At 62.1% G+C, this 21,804-nt stretch overlaps 1 protein-coding gene across 5 annotated transcripts; it reads right to left on the minus strand.

Annotated features, from left to right (window-relative positions):
- Positions 1-1,104: 1,104 nt before the first annotated feature.
- LOC101936863 (sperm acrosome membrane-associated protein 6) lies at positions 1,105-21,505 on the minus strand. 5 transcript variants are annotated; one of them, XM_065574777.1, is made up of 8 exons: positions 10,675-21,505; positions 10,422-10,490; positions 10,088-10,111; positions 9,357-9,434; positions 8,921-9,024; positions 8,473-8,629; positions 7,956-8,160; positions 7,256-7,492 (listed from the first exon to the last, which is right to left on the minus strand). In XM_065574777.1, the coding sequence occupies exons 1-8, from the start codon at positions 10,739-10,741 to the stop codon at positions 7,459-7,461; spliced, it is 738 nt and encodes a 245-aa protein (XP_065430849.1). In that variant the 5' UTR covers positions 10,742-21,505; the 3' UTR covers positions 7,256-7,458. The 5 variants fall into 5 exon arrangements, with proteins under 5 accessions (XP_042702447.2, XP_065430850.1, XP_065430849.1 ...); XM_065574776.1 differs by lacking the exon at positions 10,675-21,505 and having other exon boundaries at positions 8,921-9,434; positions 10,422-10,456; XM_042846513.2 differs by lacking the exons at positions 7,256-7,492; positions 7,956-8,160; positions 8,921-9,024; ... (2 more) ...; positions 10,422-10,490; positions 10,675-21,505 and adding exons at positions 1,105-1,755; positions 2,262-2,460; positions 2,917-3,054; positions 3,407-3,592 and having other exon boundaries at positions 8,473-8,585.
- Positions 21,506-21,804: the final 299 nt, after the last annotated feature.

Here is a 21,804-nt window from a genome sequence, read left to right on the forward strand (position 1 = left end):
AATGACCCCGAGGGGTCCAGTCCTGTGCTGCCGCCCCATGCTTTTGGGAGCCTGAGCTCTTCTAACTGGATCTTCTCCTCTAGATGGAGCGTCAATCCCGCTTGGAATCTCCGGCCCCCCAACACCATCCAGCAGCAGCGAGTTCCACAGGGCCAAAGGAAGGCGCTTTCCTTGGACGAGCTGGGAATTGCATCCAGGCTCGCCACAGGCAGGTCATACGTAGCCCACTGGCTCCCTCCAGTGGCTGTATCTAGAGGTGCCGCTGCTCTGGCCCCAATCTCACCTGTTCACATTTCCTACCATTTTTTTTTCCTTTGGGACATTTTAGAGGCAGGTGGTGGTGGTGGGTGTCCTGAGACCAGGGGGAAATTACCTGCTCAAGGTCCCAGAACAGACCCTGAAATAAAACCCAGGAATCCCAGCCCCCTTCTGCTCTAACCACTAGACCCCACTCCCTTCCCAGAACTGGGGAGAGAACCCGGAAGAGCTGGCTCCCAGCCCTCCTCCTCCAGCCATAATATACCCAATAGCAGTAACAATGCACTGCGACTAGCGCACTCGGGGGCCATGCCATGCCCGGGGCCACTAGCTTGTGCCGTAACAGAAATAATCGCCCAGCCCCTCAGACCCCAGCCCTGCCCGCTCAGGGTATGAAAGGACGGCTCTGCGTAGCTCTGACACACAATTTCCTGCATCACCACAGAGATCTCTTTAATAGGCACTTGCAAATTTTTATAGAAAAAGGATTTGTTTTTGATTTTTTTTGCAAAAAAACCTCTATAAATAGATTTGGCATTAACCCCCCCGCCCCCCCCCGGCCCGAGCACCTCCCTGCTAAACAGCTCTCTCTGCTTCCATAAATTAAATACCAGCGGTTCGCTATTTACAGCATATATATTAAAATCATTAGAATAATCCTTTCCCCTGCCCGGCAAAGCAGCACGGAAAAAGCCTTTATAAAGTGCCCCTGCGTTTGTTTGCACCGCGGCACCAATCTGAGGTAGGTGAGTGTTGTGATCCCAGTTTTACAGACGGGGAAACTGAGGCACATATTTGGTGGTTTTGTCTGTGTGCGCGGGCGCTTGGTTTTTTTGCCAGAAGCTGGTCAGAAGAGCTGACAATGGAACCCAGGAGTCCTGGCCCCCAGCCCCCTCTGCACTAACCAGTAGACCCCACTATCCTCCCAGCACTGGGGATAGAACCCAGGCGTCCTGGCTTCCCTTCCATAGCAAGTTTGCCCGTGCGCTTTGCCTGTGTAGATGGGCCCGTAGGATACTGAGTCTCAACTGGCTCAGCCCCACGGCCATGGGGCCGCACCCACTGCTCGAGAAGAGGGGCTGTTAACCCTTAAGATGCCAGCTGGGCAGGGGGTGGAGGCAGGACATCCCCGACTTCCTGCCGTTTCCAGCCTGGCTCGCTGCGTGGCCACCAGGTGGCGCTGTTTGTACTGCTGTGGTGAGTTCCCCCCAGTCTCCACCTGGGAGTGTGGTGGAGATCATTGGGGGGGAAGGGATGGGGGGCAGGAGGGAGAGGGGCTGGGGGCTCTCCCCTCTCCCTGCCCCGCCCCTAAGCCTTGGCAGCCCGGTGGGTGAGGCGCCGCAGCCGGTCGGGGTTGGATCTCTTCGCCGGCAAGGGCTTTGCTCCGACACTGACGTAGTAGAAGGTGAGGGGCTGGTAGGTGGGGATGTAGCTGACCAGGCGCTGAGCGGTGCAGGGGACCCACATGGGGGCCGGGACGTAGAACAACTCGGCGGCCTGCGGGGAGAGAAAAGAGACCTTAGCAGGAGTCTGAAATAACCAGAGACCCCTCGCCTGGCACTGAGATGCAGCCACTTCTGGGGTGGGGTGTGGGGGCGGTTTATGCAGGAACCCTTTGCCCAACACCAAGATGCAGCCACCTCTGGGGTGGGGTGCAGGGGCTGGTTTTGAAGGAACCTCTTGCCTGGTGCTGAGATGCAGCCACCTCTGGAGCATCTGCTGTGACCTGTCCCCGGGGCAGGGGCACGGCTCGGGGGAATAGGATATGGGGCCTTTCTCTAGGGGGCACCAGCTCCGCTCCAGCCCAAGGGGGTGGACTGGCTGGCTTGTGGGGGGACGGGCTCCAGGCCCCTCTGGCTCAGCCCTTCAGCAGCCCTGTGCGTGTGTTGAGTTTGCTGGGTCTCAGCCCCATTCCCAGCAGGGAAAGGGACCCCCGCTCCCCTCCTACATACCTCAGGCACCAAACGGGCCATGGGGACCCAGCCCCCCCAATTCACAATCACCTGTTTGCCGGGCTCCCGCAGGGTGGGTCTACTCGGGGCTGGGGCCGGTGCTGGAGAGGGCCGGACTGATCCCTCGTCCTCCGAGGAGCTCTCCGACGGTGACTCCGAGTGATAGTCCGACGTCTCGGGCTCTGGGGTCCCTTTGCCACCGCCCCTTTCCGAGGGGCTCACCGTGAAGTACTGGCTGTTCTCCCCGAGCCTGGGGGGGAGGGGGGGGAGAAAATGCTTTAGAAATTGGGACCACGGACCCATTAGCGCACAATGGTCCCCGAGCCCCACCCCGCCCAAGCCGGCCAGTCCCCACCCCTGCGGCTGAATCAGAACCGGCGCCCCCTAGAGGGGAAAAGCCCCATTCCCTACCCCCCTGAGCAAGCCAGCCCCCCACCCTGGGGCTGGAGCAGAGCCTGCTCCCCCTAGAGGGGTATGGGGCAGGGTTTAGTGCCTGGTGGGAGCACTGTGAGCCCCACGTGCACGAAGGGGGTCCCCATGGAGGAGAGAACCCAGGAGTCCTGGCGCAGCTGGCCACGCCATTGGGCGATTCTCCAGGCGCTGCAGCGATAGTAGGGCTTTTGTCCCCTGCCAGACGGAGGCAGCCGGGAGCTGGGGAGAGGGCTGACCCCAGCCAGCAGATCGGGGGGGCAGGGGGGAAGCTCACCTACAGCAGACCTCCCCCGGGTCGATCCAGAGCGAGAGCTCCCGCGGCAGCGCCAGCTCCGAGTACTCCAGCCCGCAGCCCGCGCAGGCCCGGAGCAGCGACTCGTCCACCCGCTGCCGTCGGTTGATGCGGATACACCTGGAGTGGGAGAGGCCGGGGGGGGGGAAGGGGGGTTCCGGGGGTCAGAGCGCCAGGGACCCTACAGGACCCCCAGCAGGTGACCGCCCCACCAAGCGCCCTGCAAAAGAGCTCCCCTCCCCGCCACCTGTGTGGCGACCCCCAGCTGCGGCCCCCCATGATGGCCCCGCACCCGGGGCAAAGAGTTACCGACCCGCCTGGCAAACGGCCACGCGATGCAGCCCATGGACGGCGCCCCCAGCTGCCCCCACCCTGTGACGGGCCACCTGCGGTGCACCCGGCTATGCCAAACTGCTGTGCGAGCGGCCGTCCTGCTCCCCGCGCCGCCCCCCTCCGCGCTCGGGCCACGTACCTGTAGGCCTGCCCCTTGGCGGGGTTCTCGGGGTACCAGTGCCGGCTGTACCTCTCCTGCAGGATGGCGGCCAGGCGCTCCCCGAACTGTTCCATGCACCCCTCGTCCAGCCGGCCGTGCCGGTTCACCAGGCGCGACAGGAACCGGGCGCCTGTCTCCACCTCCTCTCTCATGGCAGGGCTTGTCCTGTGACGGGACAGGACGCCTGTGAGACGCTGGGGGGGGTTGAAGCCAGGGAGACCAAGGGGGGCTGGAGAATGGGGCTCAGGGGGCTTGAGGGGCTGGATCCCAGGGGAGCTCCGGGCAGTGAGGGGTTAAAGCTGCTCCAAGGGGCCGGGGTGCCTCTCGGTGCCCGAGCAGGGGGAGGGGGTTTGTGGGGCTGACGCAAACCGGTGACATCACCATGAGTCAGGAAAACACGGCAGGATTGCAGCCCCGTTACATCAGCAACGGTCTGCTCGGCTGGGCTCAGACCCACGGCCTGCCTGGCATCCTGCCCCCCATCAGATCCCCTCCATGGGCCCATCACCCTGGCATCCTGCCCCCCATCAGATCCCCTCCATGGGCCCATCACCCTGGCATCCTGCCCCCCATCAGATCCTCCCCCAGGGGCCCATCACCCTGGCATCCTGCCCCACATCAGATCCCCTCCATGGGCCCATCACCCTGGCATCCTGCCCCCATCAGATCCTCCCCCCATGGGCCCATCACCCTGGCATCCTGCCCCACATCAGATCCCCTCCATGGGCCCATCACTCCGGTATCACCTCTGCTCTCCCTGGGTGGACTTGGCCTATTTCCTGGCACAGCCTGTCCCCACCCTCAGCCTGCCCAGAGTGTCGCAAGGGGGTTACAACACAACCCCGTGCTCTGGAAATCCAGAGGCGACAGGCGGGGGAGAGACACTCGCAGACAGACGCCTCCCCACACACCCGTCAGACAGAGATACAGGCAGAGAGGGCAGAGTCAGGGTAAAAGACACCCCCAGAGAAACAGACAGACACACACACACGGGCAATCCCCAACACACACACACACAAAGACCCCCCCCAAAGAAGGACACACACATGACACAGACACACATACACAGTCAGGCAGCCCCCAACATAGACAGAAAGAGGGAAAGACACCCCTGGAGAAACAGGCGCCCAAAGACACAGGTGTGGAGTCAGACAACGAGACACCCCCGGCCAGGTATGGACGCGGGGCTGGCGGCCTCCAGCCTCCGCTGGCCACGGCTAACCCAGTGGGGCCGACCCATGGCCAGACGTAGTTCTGCTAAACATGACCTGCGTGGCCGCCTTGAGCACCATCTTGGTTAACGGGATGCCCTGCGGCCAGGCTCCAACAGGGCTCGATTGTCTAGAGACAAGGCCACAGAGACACAGCTGGGGAAGCCAACCCCTTGTGTGTATGGCTCTGACCAGGCCAGAGAGGCGTTAATTAGCTGGAGTTAATTGGCAATCATTTATGTCCAGGGGAGAGGGGAAATGTAAAGACACACGCACACACCAGATAGAGGTTTATCGATACACACCGCCACCCAGAGACACACCATCACAAAGATATAGACACTCAGAGATGCAGATGCACAACCGCAGATATGCACACGCAATCGCACCCAGAGACACACAAATATTACCACAGTACAGCCAGACAGATGCACAATTGCACCCAGACACATCCCCACACACAACCACAAAGATGCAGTCAGGCAGATACAGTCACACTCAGGGACACCCAGTCACAAAGATACAGCCATACAAATAAACAGTCACACCCAGACACACACTCACACAACCACAAGGATACAGCCATACTGATACACAGTCACATGCAGACACACACAGCCACAAGGATACAGCCACACAGCCGCATGGTCTCACAGAGGTACCCAGAACCACCCCCCACAATCTTCCCCGCCAACCCGACATATCCTCTCAGTTGTGGGACTGTCAAGAAAACTTCCCAAGGAGGGGAATCCTGGACCAAGCCCTGGGGAACCCCACCCTCCTGTCCCCCCCCAAATCCCAGACACTCCCTCCCCAGGTCCCAGGGCTCCCCCAGGAGTGAGTGGGTGGGTGGGGGAATCCAAAGCTGGTCTCCACTGTGGGTGACCATGGTGGGGGAGAGGTGGTCACTGTCCCCCAAACAGCTGGGCGAGGAAGGGGGGGCCACATTCCTACAGCTCCCCCCATGGCTCCCCCCCACACTTTTGATCTCGATCCCCCTCGCCACATGGCCGGGCTCAATGTCAGGGTCACCAGAGGAGGGGGGAGATATCGGCCGGACGCCTGAGTCCTATGACTCACATGCCCCAATCCCCGCCCCCCCCCCGTTCCCCCAGGCAGGGGTCTCCCTCCTACTCCCCACGTCACAGCCTCTTTCCTCACACCAGGATGTTTGGAAACATTTCCTGGCGTTCGGGAAATCCCATTATTCCCGCCCTCCCCACCCCTTCTCCTTCCCCCCGGCACCCCATAACCCCTCCCTCCACCACCCCATAACCAATCCCCGCACCCCTTTCTCTCCCCCCACCTCTCCTCCTCCTCCCCTGCACCCCAACCCCTTCCCCCACCCCACAGCCCCTCCGCCCCCCAGCATCTCATAACCCCCACCCCCTCCTCTGCTCCCCGGCACCCCCAAGGCCCCCTTCCCCATAGCTTCCCCTTCCCATCCGTGTGTGTGTGTGTGTGTGTGTGTGTGTGTGTGCGGGGGGGGGGGGGGGGGTTCCGCCACCCTATGAGGAAGTTGCAGACGCCGGAGCGGGGGAGACACAAAGGGAAGGAAAAAATGAAAGAAAAAGCTGCCGGGGGGGGGACCCCATGTCTCAGCCCCGGGGGGACCCCAGGTCTCAGTCCCCCCCTGGGGGGGGGGGTTGCCGGGCTTTCGGCCCCAGACCCAAGAACAGAGCCCCCGGCCGGAGCGAAGAGGCTGATCAGACCCCCCCCCCACCTGAGCCCGGGGCCCCCAAACTCTGCCGGGCCCTCGCGTGGGGCTCCCCCAAACCCAGTGACCCCCCCCGCCCCCCAACACAGACAAGAGCTCTGTCCCCCTCCCCCTTCTCCGGCCCCCCCTCGCGATCCCCCTCCCCCTTCTCCGGCCCCCCCCTCGCGATCCCCCTCCCCTTCTCCAGCCCCCCGCGATCCCCCCGCGCCCCTCACCGTGCGCTGCGCTCTCGCCGCCTGGCCACGCGGTTCTGTTTGCTCCGGGCCTGGCTCGGCCGGGAGGGGGAGGGGGGTTCCCCGCCCCGCCTCGCCTCGCATCACTGACCATATTAGGAGATCCTGGGGCCGTGGGAACTTCCCGGCCCTCGCCCCGCCCCGCCCCTCCCCTCCCCTCCCACACACCCCAAGCGGGGGCACTGGGGGGCGGGGGAGCAAAGGGGGAGGGGAGACGTGACAGGGGCGCAGGGGGACCGAGCGGCTCCCCAAACTTCCCTCTCCCCCTCCCCCCGACTGACCCCTCCCCCGCTCCAGGGGGATCCCCCTTCACCCCAGGGTCCTGCCCAGCACCCGCTATTTACAGAATCACAAAAATGTTCAGCCGCCCTGGGGCACCGGGGGCCAGACCTGAGTACCAGGGGAGACCCCCCCACCCCGCCCCCAGCAGCACAGCGCCCCCCAGTGCCACCCCAGGGCATCGGGCCAGCTCTAACGGCCAGGGGAGACCCCCCCACCCCGCCCCCAGCAGCACAGTGCCCCCCAGTGCCACCCCGGGGCACCGGGACCAGCCCTGACCGCCGGGGAGACCCCCCCACACCCCGCCCCCAGCAGCACAGCGCCCCCCAGTGCCACCCCGGGGCACCGGGACCAGCGGACCAGCCCTGACCGCCGGGGAGACCCCCCCACCCCACCCCCAGCAGCACAGCGCCCCCCAGTGCCACCCCGGGGCATCGGTCCAGCTCTGACCACCAGGAGCGACCTCCCTTTTGCGGCCGAGACAGAGACTCCCGGCTCAGGTTGGAATTTGGGTTTATTCTGATCAGAAAATTGATGGTGCCAGTCTGGGGCGCTGAAGCAGAGGCGAGTCCAGGGCCCAGGCCGGGTGCATCAGGGCCAGCCCATGGCCCAGCGACAGACGCCCCTGCGGGGAGAGAGAGAGGGAAGATGGGGGGCGGGGACGGAGCACAAAGAGCGAGCGAGAAGGGAGCCATAGCAGAGGAAGGACAAGCCATTGGAGGAAGGCCGCCCCCAGCCCCCACCACACTGCCCCTCTCTGCGTGTTGCTCCCAGTGCCTGGATGGAGGGGGGCTGGACCGAGCTGGGACCCAGAAGGGCAGGGGGTCTCGGGGGCTGGGCAGGGTTCCCCCCAGGGTGGGGAGTTCGGGGCCCTGAAGGGCTTGGTGGCTGGAGGAAGGGAAAGTGGAGACCTGGGGAACTCCCTGCAACTGGATACCAGGCTGGATGGGCGGGTCCGTGGGTCAGGTCTGGTGGGGGCAGAGTCCCAGGCTGGATGGGCCCATTGGTCAGGCCCGGCAGTGGGCGGGGGGAGGTTCCTGGGCCGGAGGGGCCCACGGCACTAATATGGAGGGTCCCGGGAAGCTCACCCCAGCAGCAGGGTGCCCAGCAGGGCGCTGAGCGCCAGCCCCACCATCAGCAGCACCACGTTCCTCTTGTGCAGCGAGTTGGGCTCGGCCAGCAGCTCTGAGAGCCCAGGGAGCTGGCCCTCAGCCCCCCGCCCCGCTGGGGACTGCAAGATGGCGCGGAACATGTCCTGCAGCTCTGTCTCTGCCCCCTGGCTGCTGGCAGTCACTGCGGGGAGACAGAACCCAGGAGTCCTGGCTCCCAGCCCCACCCCCCTGCTGCTCCAAGTACTAAACCCCACTCCCCTCCGAGAGCTAGAGATAGAACCCAGGAGTCCTGGCTCCCAGCCCCCCGCTGCTCCAACCACTAAACTTCACTCCCCTCTGACAGCCAGGGAGACAACTCAGGAGTCCTGGCTCCCAGCCCATCTGGGTCTAATCCACCAGACCCCACTCCCCTCCCAGAACTAGGGATAGAACCCAGGAGTCCTGGCTCCCAGCCCCCCCTGCTCTAACCACTCAGCCCCACTCCCCTTCTTACCATTGAGGTAGAAGTAGTTCCGGGCTAGCACGTCGTCCTCCTGGGCTAGCTGGCAGGCGTAGGTGCCACGGTGCGAGCCCCGTGTGGGGCGGAGGACGATGGAGGAGCTGGCACCCGGGTGCAGGTCCCGGAAGAGGGAGAGATCTCGGGTCCGGAGCTGGGGGGCAGGGGAGAGCAAATTGAGGGGGTGACAGGGAGACGGGGGGCAGGCGTCAGGGGAATCGAACTCAGGACCGTGGGCAGAGCAAAGGGGCTGGGCTGACTCGAAGGCTGCCACTAGGGGTTGTAGGGTGCAAGGGGCATGGAGTCAGGGCAGCAGACACCCCTCCCAGTAAAATTACTTCCTTTCACCCCCACCCCCATCTGCCAAGGTGCCCTCCCCATGTCTTCCTGCTACCCTAAGAGGCAACCACAACGCGAGACAGACCCTCCCACCCCCCACACTCACGTCTTTGACAAACTTCCAGCTGTGCCGGACGTCAGGGGGGGTCTGGAACTGGACCCTGCATGTCAGAACCGTCCTCTCCCCCTCGTTCTTCCAGACATCCTCCACTGGCAGGCAAAGAGCAGGGGTGATTGCGGGTGGGGATGGCAGTGCGGCCATCTCTGGGGCAGGGCACAGGGGCTGGTTATATAGGGACCCCGCCCCACAGGGAATCCCTGGCCCAGCACTGAGATGCGGCCACCTCGGGTGGGGCGTGGGGCTGGTTATCCAGGGATTCCTGTGTAGAGCTACAAGCAAAAGGGGGATTTCTGGAGGCTGAATAGAATCCCTTGGGTTGGGTTTGGCCAGGACTCCTGGGTTCATCATCTGGAACGGCCAGGGAACCCCGCAGCACAGCGCCCCCTAGTGCCATGTGGGGATTTGAGGGTTTAGCACGTACCTGGACAGTCCAGGGGGAGCTGACACGCCACTCGGCTGCACGAGGCACATTTGTAGACCTGGGCGTCTTTCTGGTACCCTGCGGAGAATAGCAAAGTGGCAGGGGGGCCCAGGGCTGGGCTAGCAGGGGGCTGCGGGTCGGGAGTGAGGGGCACCAGCGGAGCTGCAGGAAGGGGGGCCCAGGGCTGGGCTAGCAGGGAGCTGTGGATCGGGAGTGAGGGGCACCGGTGGAGCTTTGGGAAGGGGGGGCCCAGGGCTGGGCTGGCAGGGGCTGCGGGTCGGGAGTGAGGGGCACCGGCGGAGCTGGGGGGGACAGGGCTGGGCTGGCAGGGGCTGCGGGTCAGGAGTGAGGGGCACCGGCGGAGCTGGGGGGAGGGGGCAGGGCTGGGCTGGCAGGGGCTGCGGGTCGGGAGTGAGGGGCACCGGCGGAGCTGGGGGGGACAGGGCTGGGCTGGCAGGGGCTGCGGGTCGGGAGTGAGGGGCACCGGCGGAGCTGGGGGGAGGGGGCAGGGCTGGGCTGGCAGGGGCTGCGGGTCGGGAGTGAGGGGCACCGGCGGAGCTGCGGGAAGGGGGGGCCCAGGGCTGGGCTGGCAGGGGCTGCGGGTCGGGAGTGAGGGGCACCGGCGGAGCTGGGGGGAGGGGGCAGGGCTGGGCTGGCAGGGGCTGCTGGTCGGGAGTGAGGGGCACCGGCAGGGCTGCGAGGGGGGAGCCCAGCCAGATGTCAGGACTCACCACATGGCGGGACGCAGGCAGGAGCTGCGAAGGGAGAGAAACGAGCGAGGATGAGGCCATAGCAGGGAATTACACCAGCAGCAGAGACCCACACCCTGCTGCCCTGTAGGGGGCGTCGTGTCTGATCCAGCCTCCCGGCAGGGACTGGATGGCTGCTGGGGGGTGGGCGGGGGTGTTTTCCGGGTCTCAGCCCCTGCGTCCCAATAGGCTGAGGGCTGGGTGGGCCATGGGGACCGGGCTCCCTTCCCCCACCTGTTCCAGGACAGGGGGTGCATGGGGGGCTGTGTATCGGGGGGGGTCACACTGGGTAGTCGGCTCCCAGCCCCCCTCTCACCTGGTTTCAGCTGAGCCAGCTCTGGCTGGATCCGCGCCACGGTCTCCGGCACAGCCACCTGGTAGGGAACTGGGGGGGAGAGGAGGTCAGAACCAAGCCCCCCGTCCACACCCTCCCCCTGCCTTTCCAGCCCCCACCACCCTATCTCTCCCCTCTCCTCCCCTTTTCCCAGCCACTTCCCCTTGCTCCCCCCCCAGGATCCTTCCCCTCCCCTCCCTCCTTCCCCGTGGCCGCCACCCCGGCTCTGACCCACCCTTGGCCATGCCCTTCTGCTCCAGGGAGAAGATGACGTTGGAGAAGACGTCCTTCAGCTTCTCCATCTCTGCCACACCTGGGGATGGTGGGAGGGGGCTGGTGAGGGGACAGGTTCTGCTCCGGGGTCCATCCCTGGGGGGGCATGAATGGAGGGATGGGCAGAGGGATGGATGGAGGAGATGATGGAGCTAGAGGGATGATGGAGGTAGGGATGGATGGGGTGAAGACGGAGGGATGATGGAGGTAGGGATGGATGGGGCTGAAGACGGAGGGATGATGGAGCTAGGGATGGACGGGGTGAAGACGGAGGGATGATGGAGCTAGGGATGGATGGGGTGAAGACGGAGGGATGATGGAGCTAGGGATGGACGGGGTGAAGACGGAGGGATGATGGAGCTAGGGATGGATGGGGTGAAGACGGAGGGATGATGGCGCTAGGGATGGATGGAGGTGAAGGTGGAGGGATGATGGAGCTAGGGATGGACGGGGTGAAGACGGAGGGATGATGGAGCTAGGGATGGACGGGGTGAAGACGGAGGGATGATGGAGGTAGGGATGGACGGGGTGAAGACGGAGGGATGATGGAGCTAGGGATGGACGGGGTGAAGACGGAGGGATGATGGAGCTAGGGATGGATGGGGTGAAGACGGAGGGATGATGGAGGTAGGGATGGACGGGGTGAAGACGGAGGGATGACGGAGCTAGGGATGGATGGAGGTGAAGATGGAGGGATGATGGAGCTAGGGATGGACAGGGTGAAGACAGAGGGATGATGGCGCTAGGGATGGATGGAGGTGAAGGCGGAGGGATGATGGCGCTAGGGATGGATGGAGGTGAAGGCGGAGGGATGACGGAGCTAGGGATGGAGGGCCAGGGAGCGGTTAAGCTGGAGGAAGGGAAGGATGGAGCTGAGGGATGGGTGGGTGATGGAGCTGGAAATGGAACAAAGGCTCAGGGGAAGCTAAAGCAGAGGCCAAAGGACAGGCTGGAGCGCAGTGGAGCTGTGGGAGGGCTGGACAGACAGACAGGAGGGACAGAGGGAATGGAAGACAGAGCTGCCGGCCGCCTGGCTCCAGGGCCCCACTCACCCACCACCAGCTGGGTGTGGGGCTGGAAGGCGGCCCGCAGGGCGCCCAGGCAGGCCACGTGCCGGGAGCTGGTGTGACCCAGGAAGACCTGGCAGACGCGCAGACGCTGCTGCGGGGTGGAGAAACAGTCGAGGCAGCCGGGTGCCCGGGGGGCCAGAAGGAGGCCGAGGCAAAGGGGCAACAGCAGCTGGGAGGCCACAGGCATCGCCCAGCACAAGGGGCACGGAACCCACTGGGACATCACAATGGAGGGGGCAGGGCTACGACCCGGCCACGCCCACCCCAGAGGTGGCTGCAGCCCAGCGCCGGGCAAGGGGTCCCTGTATAACCAGCCCCCAGCCCCACCCCAGAGGGTGGCTGCATCCCAGCGCCAGGCAAGGGTTCCCCGCATACCCAGGGCTGGAGGAAGGCAGCTCCGGCCGACGGGAGAAGGGGTGGGGGGAGCTGTCGGCCTCAGAGATCCGTCTCCATGGAAACCAGACAGCCGGGCATGAAACTGAGAATTAATATGTCCCTTAAACAGAGGGGGGCCTGCGGGGCGGGGGGATGAGTGCATCAAAGGGATGAGAAACACCCCACCCCCCAGCTCTGCCGGTGCCCCTCACTCCCGACCCACAGCCCCCTGCTAGCCCAGCCCTGGGCACACCCCCCCCAGCTCTGCCGGTGCCCCTCACTCCCGACCCACAGCCCCCTGCTAGCCCAGCCCTGGGCACACCCCCCCCAGCTCTGCCGGTGCCCCTCACTCCCGACCCACAGCCCCCTGCTAGCCCAGCCCTGGCCTCCCTACTCCCACCCTCTGCAGAACTGCCCTAGCCGGGGGGGGGGGGGGGGGGCTGCTAGAGCCTGGCACAAAACGATTTCTCCATAGTAGTAACCTTGGAAAAGGAGGCAGGAGTTTGGAGCTGGGAGGGCGGGGGCAGGGAGCCCGGACTCCTGGGTTCTCTCCCCAGCTCTGTCAGGTGGTTGGAGCACAGGGGCGGGGGGGGGGTGGAGAGATGGGAGTGACGAGGGGCCTCCCCGTGCTCCTCAGGGGGTCTTGTGCCGCTTAGCTTGGGGGGTTCAGCTGTTTGATGGTGTCTGTGAGAGTTTGAGCCTTGAAGGCACAGAGACACCCGTCAAACCTGCTCCCTCGGGTGGGCGGGTGAGGAGGGATCTCCCCAGGGGGGCTGGCGAGGGGCTCAGCGTTGTGTCCTCCCAGGCCTGTGGTCTCAGCTCAAACGCAGGCAGAGCTCAGCCAAGACTCCGACCACGATCAGGGCCCCTGGGGAAACCGAGGCACCGAGCAGGAAAGCTATTTCTCCAGGGTAGCACAAGGCGTCTGTGGTGGAATCCCGGGGGGAGCCAGGACTCCTGGGTTCTAGCCTGACTCCGGGAGGGAAGGGAGTCTAGTGGTTAAGGGGGGGATGTTCGGTTGTCTGAGTCCCCGGCGGCGACGCTGCCCCCGCCCCCGGTGCGACGGGCTGAGACCTGCCCCGCTGGCTGCGCTGTGTCGGGGCCAGTCGCTCGGTTCCCAAGAACCTCACCTGTGAATTCTGCGCTGCCCTCACAGGTTAAGGGTCTCAGGGACAGAGACGGCTGCCGGGAGCGAGACAGAGCCGGGGGAGGAGAGCGCAGCCCCGGGGGTCCCGTTCGTCCAGCTGGAGCAGAGGAAGAGAGCGGGTGCTGAGAGGTTAGAGGGGGGAGAGCACCCAGGGTGCGGGCTGAGTGGACTGGAAGGAGGAGCCTGGGCTGCGGCTAACTTTGGAGGGATGGGGGATTTGGGATGGATTTTGTCAATGCCCCTCAATCCTGACACACACCCCATACCATTTATCTCCACTCTGGGCTCCCCTCGGCTCTGCTGGTGCCCCTCAATCCCAACCCGCACGCCCCTGCCAGGCCAGGCTCCCTTCCCCCAGCTCTGCCAATGCCCCTCACTCCTGACCCACAGCCCCCTGCTAGCCCAGGGTCCCTTCCCCCAGCTCTGCCAATGCCCCTCACTCCTGACCCACAGCCCCCTGCCAGCCCAACGTCCCTTCCCCCAGCTCTGCCAGTGCCCCTCACTCCTGACCCACACCCCCTACCAGCCCAGGCTCTCTTCCCCCAGCTCTGCCAATGCCCCTCACTCCTGACCCACAGCCCCCTGCCAGCCCAAGCTCCCTTCCCCCAGCTCTGCCAATGCCCCTCACTCCTGACCCACAGCCCCCTGTTAGCCCAGGCTCCCTTTCCCCAGCTCTGCCAATGCCCCTCACTCCTGACCCACACCCCCTGCCAGCCCAGGCTCCCTTCCCCCAGCTCTGCCAATGCCCCTCACTCCTGACCCACAGCCCCCTGCTAGCCCAGGCTCCCTTCCCCCAGCTCTGCCAGTGCCCCTCACTCCTGACCCACAGCCCCCTGCTAGCCCAGGCTCCCTTCCCCCAGCTCTGCCGGTGCCCTTCGCTCCTGACCCACAGCCCTCTGCTGGCCCAGCCCCACACACACACTGGGGTGTTCCCCTGGTTTTCTTCTCTGTCTTTCTGCTGATGCTGTCAGGAGGGGGAGCCAGGAAGCGCTGCTCCAAGAGGGAGCTGTTGGGGGCAGAGGCCTGTCCTTCCATCCCGCTAGGAAGCCCACCCCGAACTAGTCGACCTTTCCCCAATGGGTGGGGGGCGGGGGAATGACAGATTTTGTTGCCTGAACAAAATCCCAATCGGGGGGGGGGGGGGTTGCAATGAGGTGCGTTGGGGGCGCCAGTTAAATGCAGATTTTATCAGCCAGGGAGGGCTTGGGGGGGCTCGGCCGTGGGTACTGATCGGCCCTTGGCAAGAGCCGCCAGTCAGGTACCAGAACGGGCTCCCCATCAGCACGTGGCCACCAGACCGGGCTACTGGGGCCCAGGAAGGCCAGTGACCTGCCAGCGAGCGGTGGATGGCGGGAGGGCGGCCAGCAGCTATCCCCAGCCCTGGCTGGTCACCAACAGGTAGCACTGCTGGGCCGGCTCTCCACGGCCGGGGCACCCGGAAGGGGAGGGATCCACCAAGCCAGGGCGACGGCCACAGCCTTGGGGACCTTCCCCACAGCCCCATTGCTGGCCCCAAATTCAGAGAAACGGAGCCACCCCGAATTCCCCTGGAAAACAAGGCTTTGAACCCTGAACTATCCCGCCTGACACCAAGGGGCAGAGATGCTGGCTGTGTGTCACCCCCACCTCCCTCTCCCGTCTCCCCCGATATTCCTCAGGTCCCCCCACTCTTCCTCAGACCCCCCAATATCCCCCAGGCCTCTCTCTTCCCCAGGCCCCCGATATCCTTGCCAAGACCCCCGAGTGTCCCTGGGCCACCCCCACATTTTTATCTAAATTCAAAGGTTTCTAGACTATTGGAGAATCAGCCAGACCCAATTTCTGTCAGTTCCCAGCAGACCCCAAATAGGGACATGGGGCCCTTCCCCTCTAAGGGGCACCACTCCCGATAGGGCCCTAGTGACAGCAGGAGGTGGCTGGCTTGGGGGGTTGTGTGTGGACACAATGTGGTTCAGCAACTCCGTGTGTGAACCAAGTTTGCTCGGTCTCAGCTTCCCTTGCTGGCAGGAGGCCGAGGGTTGATGGGCCACAGGGACCCAGCCCCTCCCCGGCTCTGGGATACAGGGGGCCAGGAGCTGGGGGGACCCTGTTATACTCACCTGTTGCCCCTTGTGACAGAGGGACTGGGGTGCTTGGAGACCTGCAGCATGACACACACACACCCCACAGCCTGTAACACCCCCCAACACCCCATGTAACACCCCCACAGCCCATAACATGCCCAACATCTCCTGCAAGAACCCCCAACACCCGCCCCACAGGCTGCAATATGTCCCAACAACCCCCTCAACAACCCCCATGCTCCCAACACCTGCATAACCTCCAACTACGCCTAGCACCTCCACAGCCTGTAATGCCCCCAACATCCTGTGTAATGCCCCACATCTCTTGCAACAACTCCCATGTCTCCCAATACCCCCCCCCCCCCACAGCCTGTAAAACACACACACACACACACACACACACCTGTAACTGGGCAGGGTCTGCCTTTCCCATCCCACTTCAATCCCCTTCTTCTATCCCTCCATCCCTGCCTTTCCCATCCCCCTGCACCCCTCCATCCCTCTTCCTCTATCCCTCCATCCTTGCCGTCCCATCCCATCCTTCCTCTATCCTTCCATCTCTGCCTTCCCATCCCCCTGCACCCCTCCATCCCTCTTCCTCTATCCTTCCATCCCTGCCTTCCCATCCCCCCATACCCGCCTTCCCATCCCCCCATCCCACCCTTCCTCTATCCTTCCATCTCTGCCGTCCCATCCCCCTGCACCCCTCCATCCCCCTTCCTCTATCCCTCCATCCCTGCCTTCCCATCCCCCCATCCCATCCTTCCTCTATCCCTCCATCCTTGCCTTCCCATCCCACTCTTCCTCTATCCCTCCATCCCTGCCTTCCCATTCCCCCATCCCACCCTTCCTCTATCCTTCCACCCCTGCCTTCCCATCCCCCTTCCTCTCTCCCTCCATCTCCCTTCCTCTCTCCCTCCATCTCTGCCTTCCCATCCCACCATCCCACTCTTCTTCTATCTCTCCATCCCTGCCTTCCCATTGCCCCTTACCCTTCCATCCCACTCTTCCTCTATCCCTCCATCCCTGCCTTCCCATTGCCCCATACCCTTCCATCCCACTCTTCCTCTATCCCTCCCCTGCCTTTCCACCCCCTGTACCCCTCCATCTCACCCTTCCTCTATCCCTCCATCCCATCCCCCCATTCCTCTATCCCTCCATCTCTGCCTTCCCATCCCCCCCGCACCCCTCCATCCCTGAGCCTTTCTCGCTCCCCCTTTCCTCCCTCTTCCGCTGCTCCCCCCGCGCCCGCCCGTCCCCGCCCCGCGGCGGGACTCAGCCTGTCGCTCTCCTCCGTCCTTGGCTGTCTCCTTCCCTCGCTCCGCCGGTGTCCGCGCTGCCCCGGGCGGATCGGACGGAGGGACGGACGCGGGATCTGTCTGTCGGTCGCTGCCCCGGGCGGTGTCTGTGGCGCTCGGCCGCTCCCCGCGTCTCTCTCCTCCGCGGCGTCTGTCTCGCTCCCCCTCTCCGGCGGCGGGGCCGGTATCGCAATGCGGCGCTTGTCTGGCTGGAGCCGCGCCGCTGCCGGGCCCGGCGGGGGGGGGGCGGGGGCGGCCCAGGGCCGAGCAGCCAGCGAGCGGCAGGTGGGACCCGCACCCACCCACACAACACCACAATGACACACACCCCGACACGGCACTTCCACCGTAACACACACCCACACATCCCCACACACCACAACACACACCCACACAACACCACAATGACACCCCCCCGACACAGCACCTCCACCGTAACACACACCCACACATCCCCACACACCACAACACACACCCACACAACACCACAATGACACACACCCCCGACACAGCACCTCCACCGTAACACACACACACACATCCCCCATACACCACAACACACACCCACATAACACCACAATGACACCCCCGACACAGCACCTCCACCGTAACACACACACACACACATCCCCCATACACCACAACACACACCCACACAACACCACAATGACACACACCCCGACACGGCACCTCCACCGTAACACACACCCACACACCACAACACACACCCACACAACACCACAATGACACCCCCCCGACACAGCACCTCCACCGTAACACACACCCACACATCCCCACACACCACAACACACACCCACACAACACCACAATGACACACACCCCGACACGGCACCTCCACCGTAACACACACCCACACACCACAAAACACACCCACACAACACCACAATGACACCCCCCCGACACGGCACTTCCACCGTAACACACACCCACACATCCCCACACACCACAACACACACCCACACAACACCACAATGACATACACCCCGACACAGCACCTCCACCGTAACACACACCCACACATCCCCCACACACCACAACACATACCCACACAACACCACAATGACACCCCCCCGACACAGCACCTCCACCATAACACTCACCCGCACATCCCCCACACACCACAACACACACCCACACAACACCACAATGACACCCCCCCGACACAGCACCTCCACCGTAACACACACCCACACATCCCCCACACACCACAACACACACCCACACAACACCCCAATGACACTCCCCCCGATACAGCACTTCCACCGTAACACATACCCACACACCACAACACACACCCACACAACACCACAATGACACCCCCCCGACACAGCACCTCCACCGTAACACACACCCACACATCCCCACACACCACAACATAAACACCCACACAACACACCCCACATAATACAACACCCCCACCACAATAACACACACGCATATAACAAAACACCCCAACACCGCCACAATAACACCCCCACAACACAGCACCTCCACCGTAACACACAGCCACATGCTACAATAACACACACCCATACAACACACCCCACATAACACAACACACCTCCCCAATTACACCCTGCCACAAAACACCACTCCCATAACACCCACCCATACAACAACCCTCCCCGCCACAACACACCCACACAACACAAGACCTACACCACAACACACCTGCATATAACACAACACCCCCACAATAACAGACCCACAACACAGCACCCCACCATAACACACACACACACCACAATAACATACACCTCCACTATAACAACCCCCACAATATCCCCCACCACAATAACACACAAACACAATATCACCACCACCATAATACACACACATCACACATACAACACGCCACAATACAACACCTCACCACCATAACACAACACAACACACACACAACACCACAGCCACCACAGTAACACATAAAACACAACACCCCACTACCACAGTACACACACAACACCGCAAATATCCCACAACCAAAATAACTCACCCAACACAATATCCCAACACCATCACACACACTGTAAAATACAACCTCACGCACAACATAACAATTATGCTAACCACACATCCCCTGCACAACTACCCAACACCAAACAAATACACATGCCTGAACACACCCACAACAATGCTGCACAACTACACACACCACAATGTCACACAATTATACACAAGTGGACACAAGAATCATGTACATGTAAAACAAGATACCAGCAAAACACACCTATATCCCCCGTTCCCACCACACACAACACTGTTCAACCACACACACAAGACATGACAACATCTCACAACCCAGCAGCGCCTCACAATCACATCCACAGTTCCTTGACAGCACAACACAACCACGCACCACCACAATACCACACAATCCTAAACATCCCAACAACCACTCCGCCCATATCAGCGCACAACTACACACAATTCCCTGACTACACAGCACACACAACCCCAGCCATGTCTCTACAGGCAACTCAGGAATTAACCCGGCCAATCCTCAGCCACAGGGAGTCCCGCAGGTTAACCCAGCCAATCCCCAGTGGCAGGGAGTCCTGTGGAGCAGCCCGGCCAATTCCCAGTGGCGGGGAGTCCCACGGGTTAACCCTGCCAATCCCCGGAAGCAGGGAGTTTCGCAGATCATCATCGATAATCATATCCCACCATGGCGAATTACTGCATTACTCACCTCCGCTCGTTGCTGCCCCCTGCTGGCTCGTCTCCGGGGCTGAGCAGCGCCCCAGGGAAAGCTAGGAGGCTGTACAGTTATCTCCTACGGGTGTTATTCTAAACCATACAACCTACTACCTCAGCCTGGGGCACGCAGAAGAGCCGGGCCGGGGAGAGGGGGTTCGAGTCAGGTGCGGCTGGGGGTCTAGGGATCGGCTGGGGGAGTGGGAAGGAAGCAGCCCAGAGCGGCTGGGGAGGTTTCTCCAGAGGCGTCGGCTGTCTCTGGGTGGAATGATTTGGTGGGTTCTCGTCTGACTGGCCTTTCACCTCTAGGGGGAGCCGGCCCTGATCCAGTCCCAGGGCGGGGGGCTGGCAGGCCCAGGGGGACAGGACCATCTAGGGCTGGTTCTGATCTGGCCTCAAGGTGGGGAACTGCTGGGCCCAGGGGGGTGGGGAATGGGACATGGGGCCTTTCCCCTCTAGGGGGCGCTGGTTCTGATCTGGCCCCATTCCGGTGGGTGGAACCTATGGATGAGTGGGCGGGCCTGGAATGCCGGTGGGCGGAGTCAGCCCGGGGTCGGTCTCCAGATGTCCTGGCCAGGATCGACACATACCCACAGACTCGAGCTTGTGTGAGGCAGTCGTACCGCAAGTTCGGATCTACGGGTTTATGGCAACCGGCAACGCCGCGGCGGGACCCAGCGGCTGGCAGCCCCGGCCTCGGAGCCCTCCGAGACGAGACGGTGACTGCCAGATAGCAGGGGTGAACCTGAAAGGCGGGTGGGAGAGATGGCTGGACGGACAGAGGGGTGTGTATGGCGGTGGATAGATAGATAGATAGTCAGTCTTGCAAGGAACAAATTTCTCAACTTGGAAAAACAAAAACGTTTTTCATTCCTATATTTAAAACAACAGAACACGCCCAGAGCAGGGAACAGAAGCCAGGTGTCCTGGCTCCCAGCCTCCCTCCTCCCCCTCTGTTCCAACCTAGTAGGCCCCACTCCCCTCCCAGAGCTGGGGAGAGAACCCAGGAGTCCGGGCTCCCATTACCACCTCCTCTAACCCTCTAGACCCCACTCCCCTCCCAGAGCTGGGGAAAGAACCCAGGAGTCCGGGCTTCCAGCTTTTTTCATTTAATTCTTTGACTCTTTCTCCGATTCTCACAAATACCAGAGACCATTTCTGTGGTTAACAAACCCCATTCCTTGTGCCTCCGTTTCACCCTTTTTCTCATAGGAACTCGCCCTCTTCCTGCTGCTGATTGCATGCACCCTTCTGGGCGTGAGGGCAAAGGGAGCACCCGCCTCGCTAGAAGCCCCCGGAGACTCCAGGTTGGGTGATGGAGGAAGGTAAGGTTGGGGGGTGGGGACGAGGGGGGGAAACAGTCTGAGAACAGGGGGGGCGGAGAGGGGCTCTGCGACTGCAGCTTTCTCCACCTGCGGTGGTGGAAGGGAGCAGAACCGGGTTGTGTGGAGGGGGATCCTAGATGGGAGCCAGGCTGGATTTGCCGGGAGGTGTGGTAGGGTGCAATGCGATGGATGGTTGTGTGTGGCCGATAAGCATCACAGAATAGCCTAGGTGCGCGGTGTGGTGCTAGACACTGAGACTCATGGGTTGGCTGCACAGAGACGCTGGTTTCTGGCTCATTCTGACTGCCCGGAACCCACTAACCCCTTGTCCCGGGTCGCTCCGCCTCAAACGGGCCCTCATGCCACGGGCTACCTGCTTATGCTGCACAATCTGCTCTGCCCGGCCTGTAGCTGGGCCACTCGGCACCCCATCCCAGTCCCGCAGCACCGCTCGGCCTGGCTCCAGAGCGTCCCCTCTCCCAAAGAAAAGAGATTTCCTTCCCCGCCTGGTCGCTCATATCACATAATGTAGACTAGTGAGACACTATATTTCAGTTTAGGTCGTGTATTACATATCCTAGCAGATAAACAGTATGTCTATAGTAATGTCAATTAGATTTAAGCATTGTTAAATACAAAATATAATATAAAAACCCATATTGTATATTAATGTAGCGTATAGTATCAGAGGGGGTAGCCGAGTTAGTCTGAATCTGTAAAAAGCAACAAAGGGTCCTGTGGCACCTTTAAGACTAACAAAAAGAAGAACAGGAGTACTTGTGGCACCATAGAGACTAACAAATTTATTAGAGCATAAGCTTTCGTTCTTCCGAAGAAGTGGGCTGTAGTCCACGAAAGCTTATGCTCTAATAAATTTGTTAGTCTCTAAGGTGCCACAAGTACTCCTGTTCTTCTTTTTGCGGATACAGACTAACACGGCTGTTACTCTGAAACCTTTAAGACTAACAGTTAGTCTTAAAGGTGCCACAGGACCCTCTGTTGCTTTTTAATGTAGCGTATGTTTAAGCATTGTTAAACCTAATATAATATAAAAACTCTTACTCAGTATTAACGTAAAGTATGTGTAAGTATTGTT

Source organism: Chrysemys picta, chromosome 20 (genome assembly GCF_011386835.1).
Source record: "Chrysemys picta bellii isolate R12L10 chromosome 20, ASM1138683v2, whole genome shotgun sequence".
Taxonomy (NCBI): Eukaryota; Metazoa; Chordata; order Testudines; family Emydidae; genus Chrysemys; species Chrysemys picta.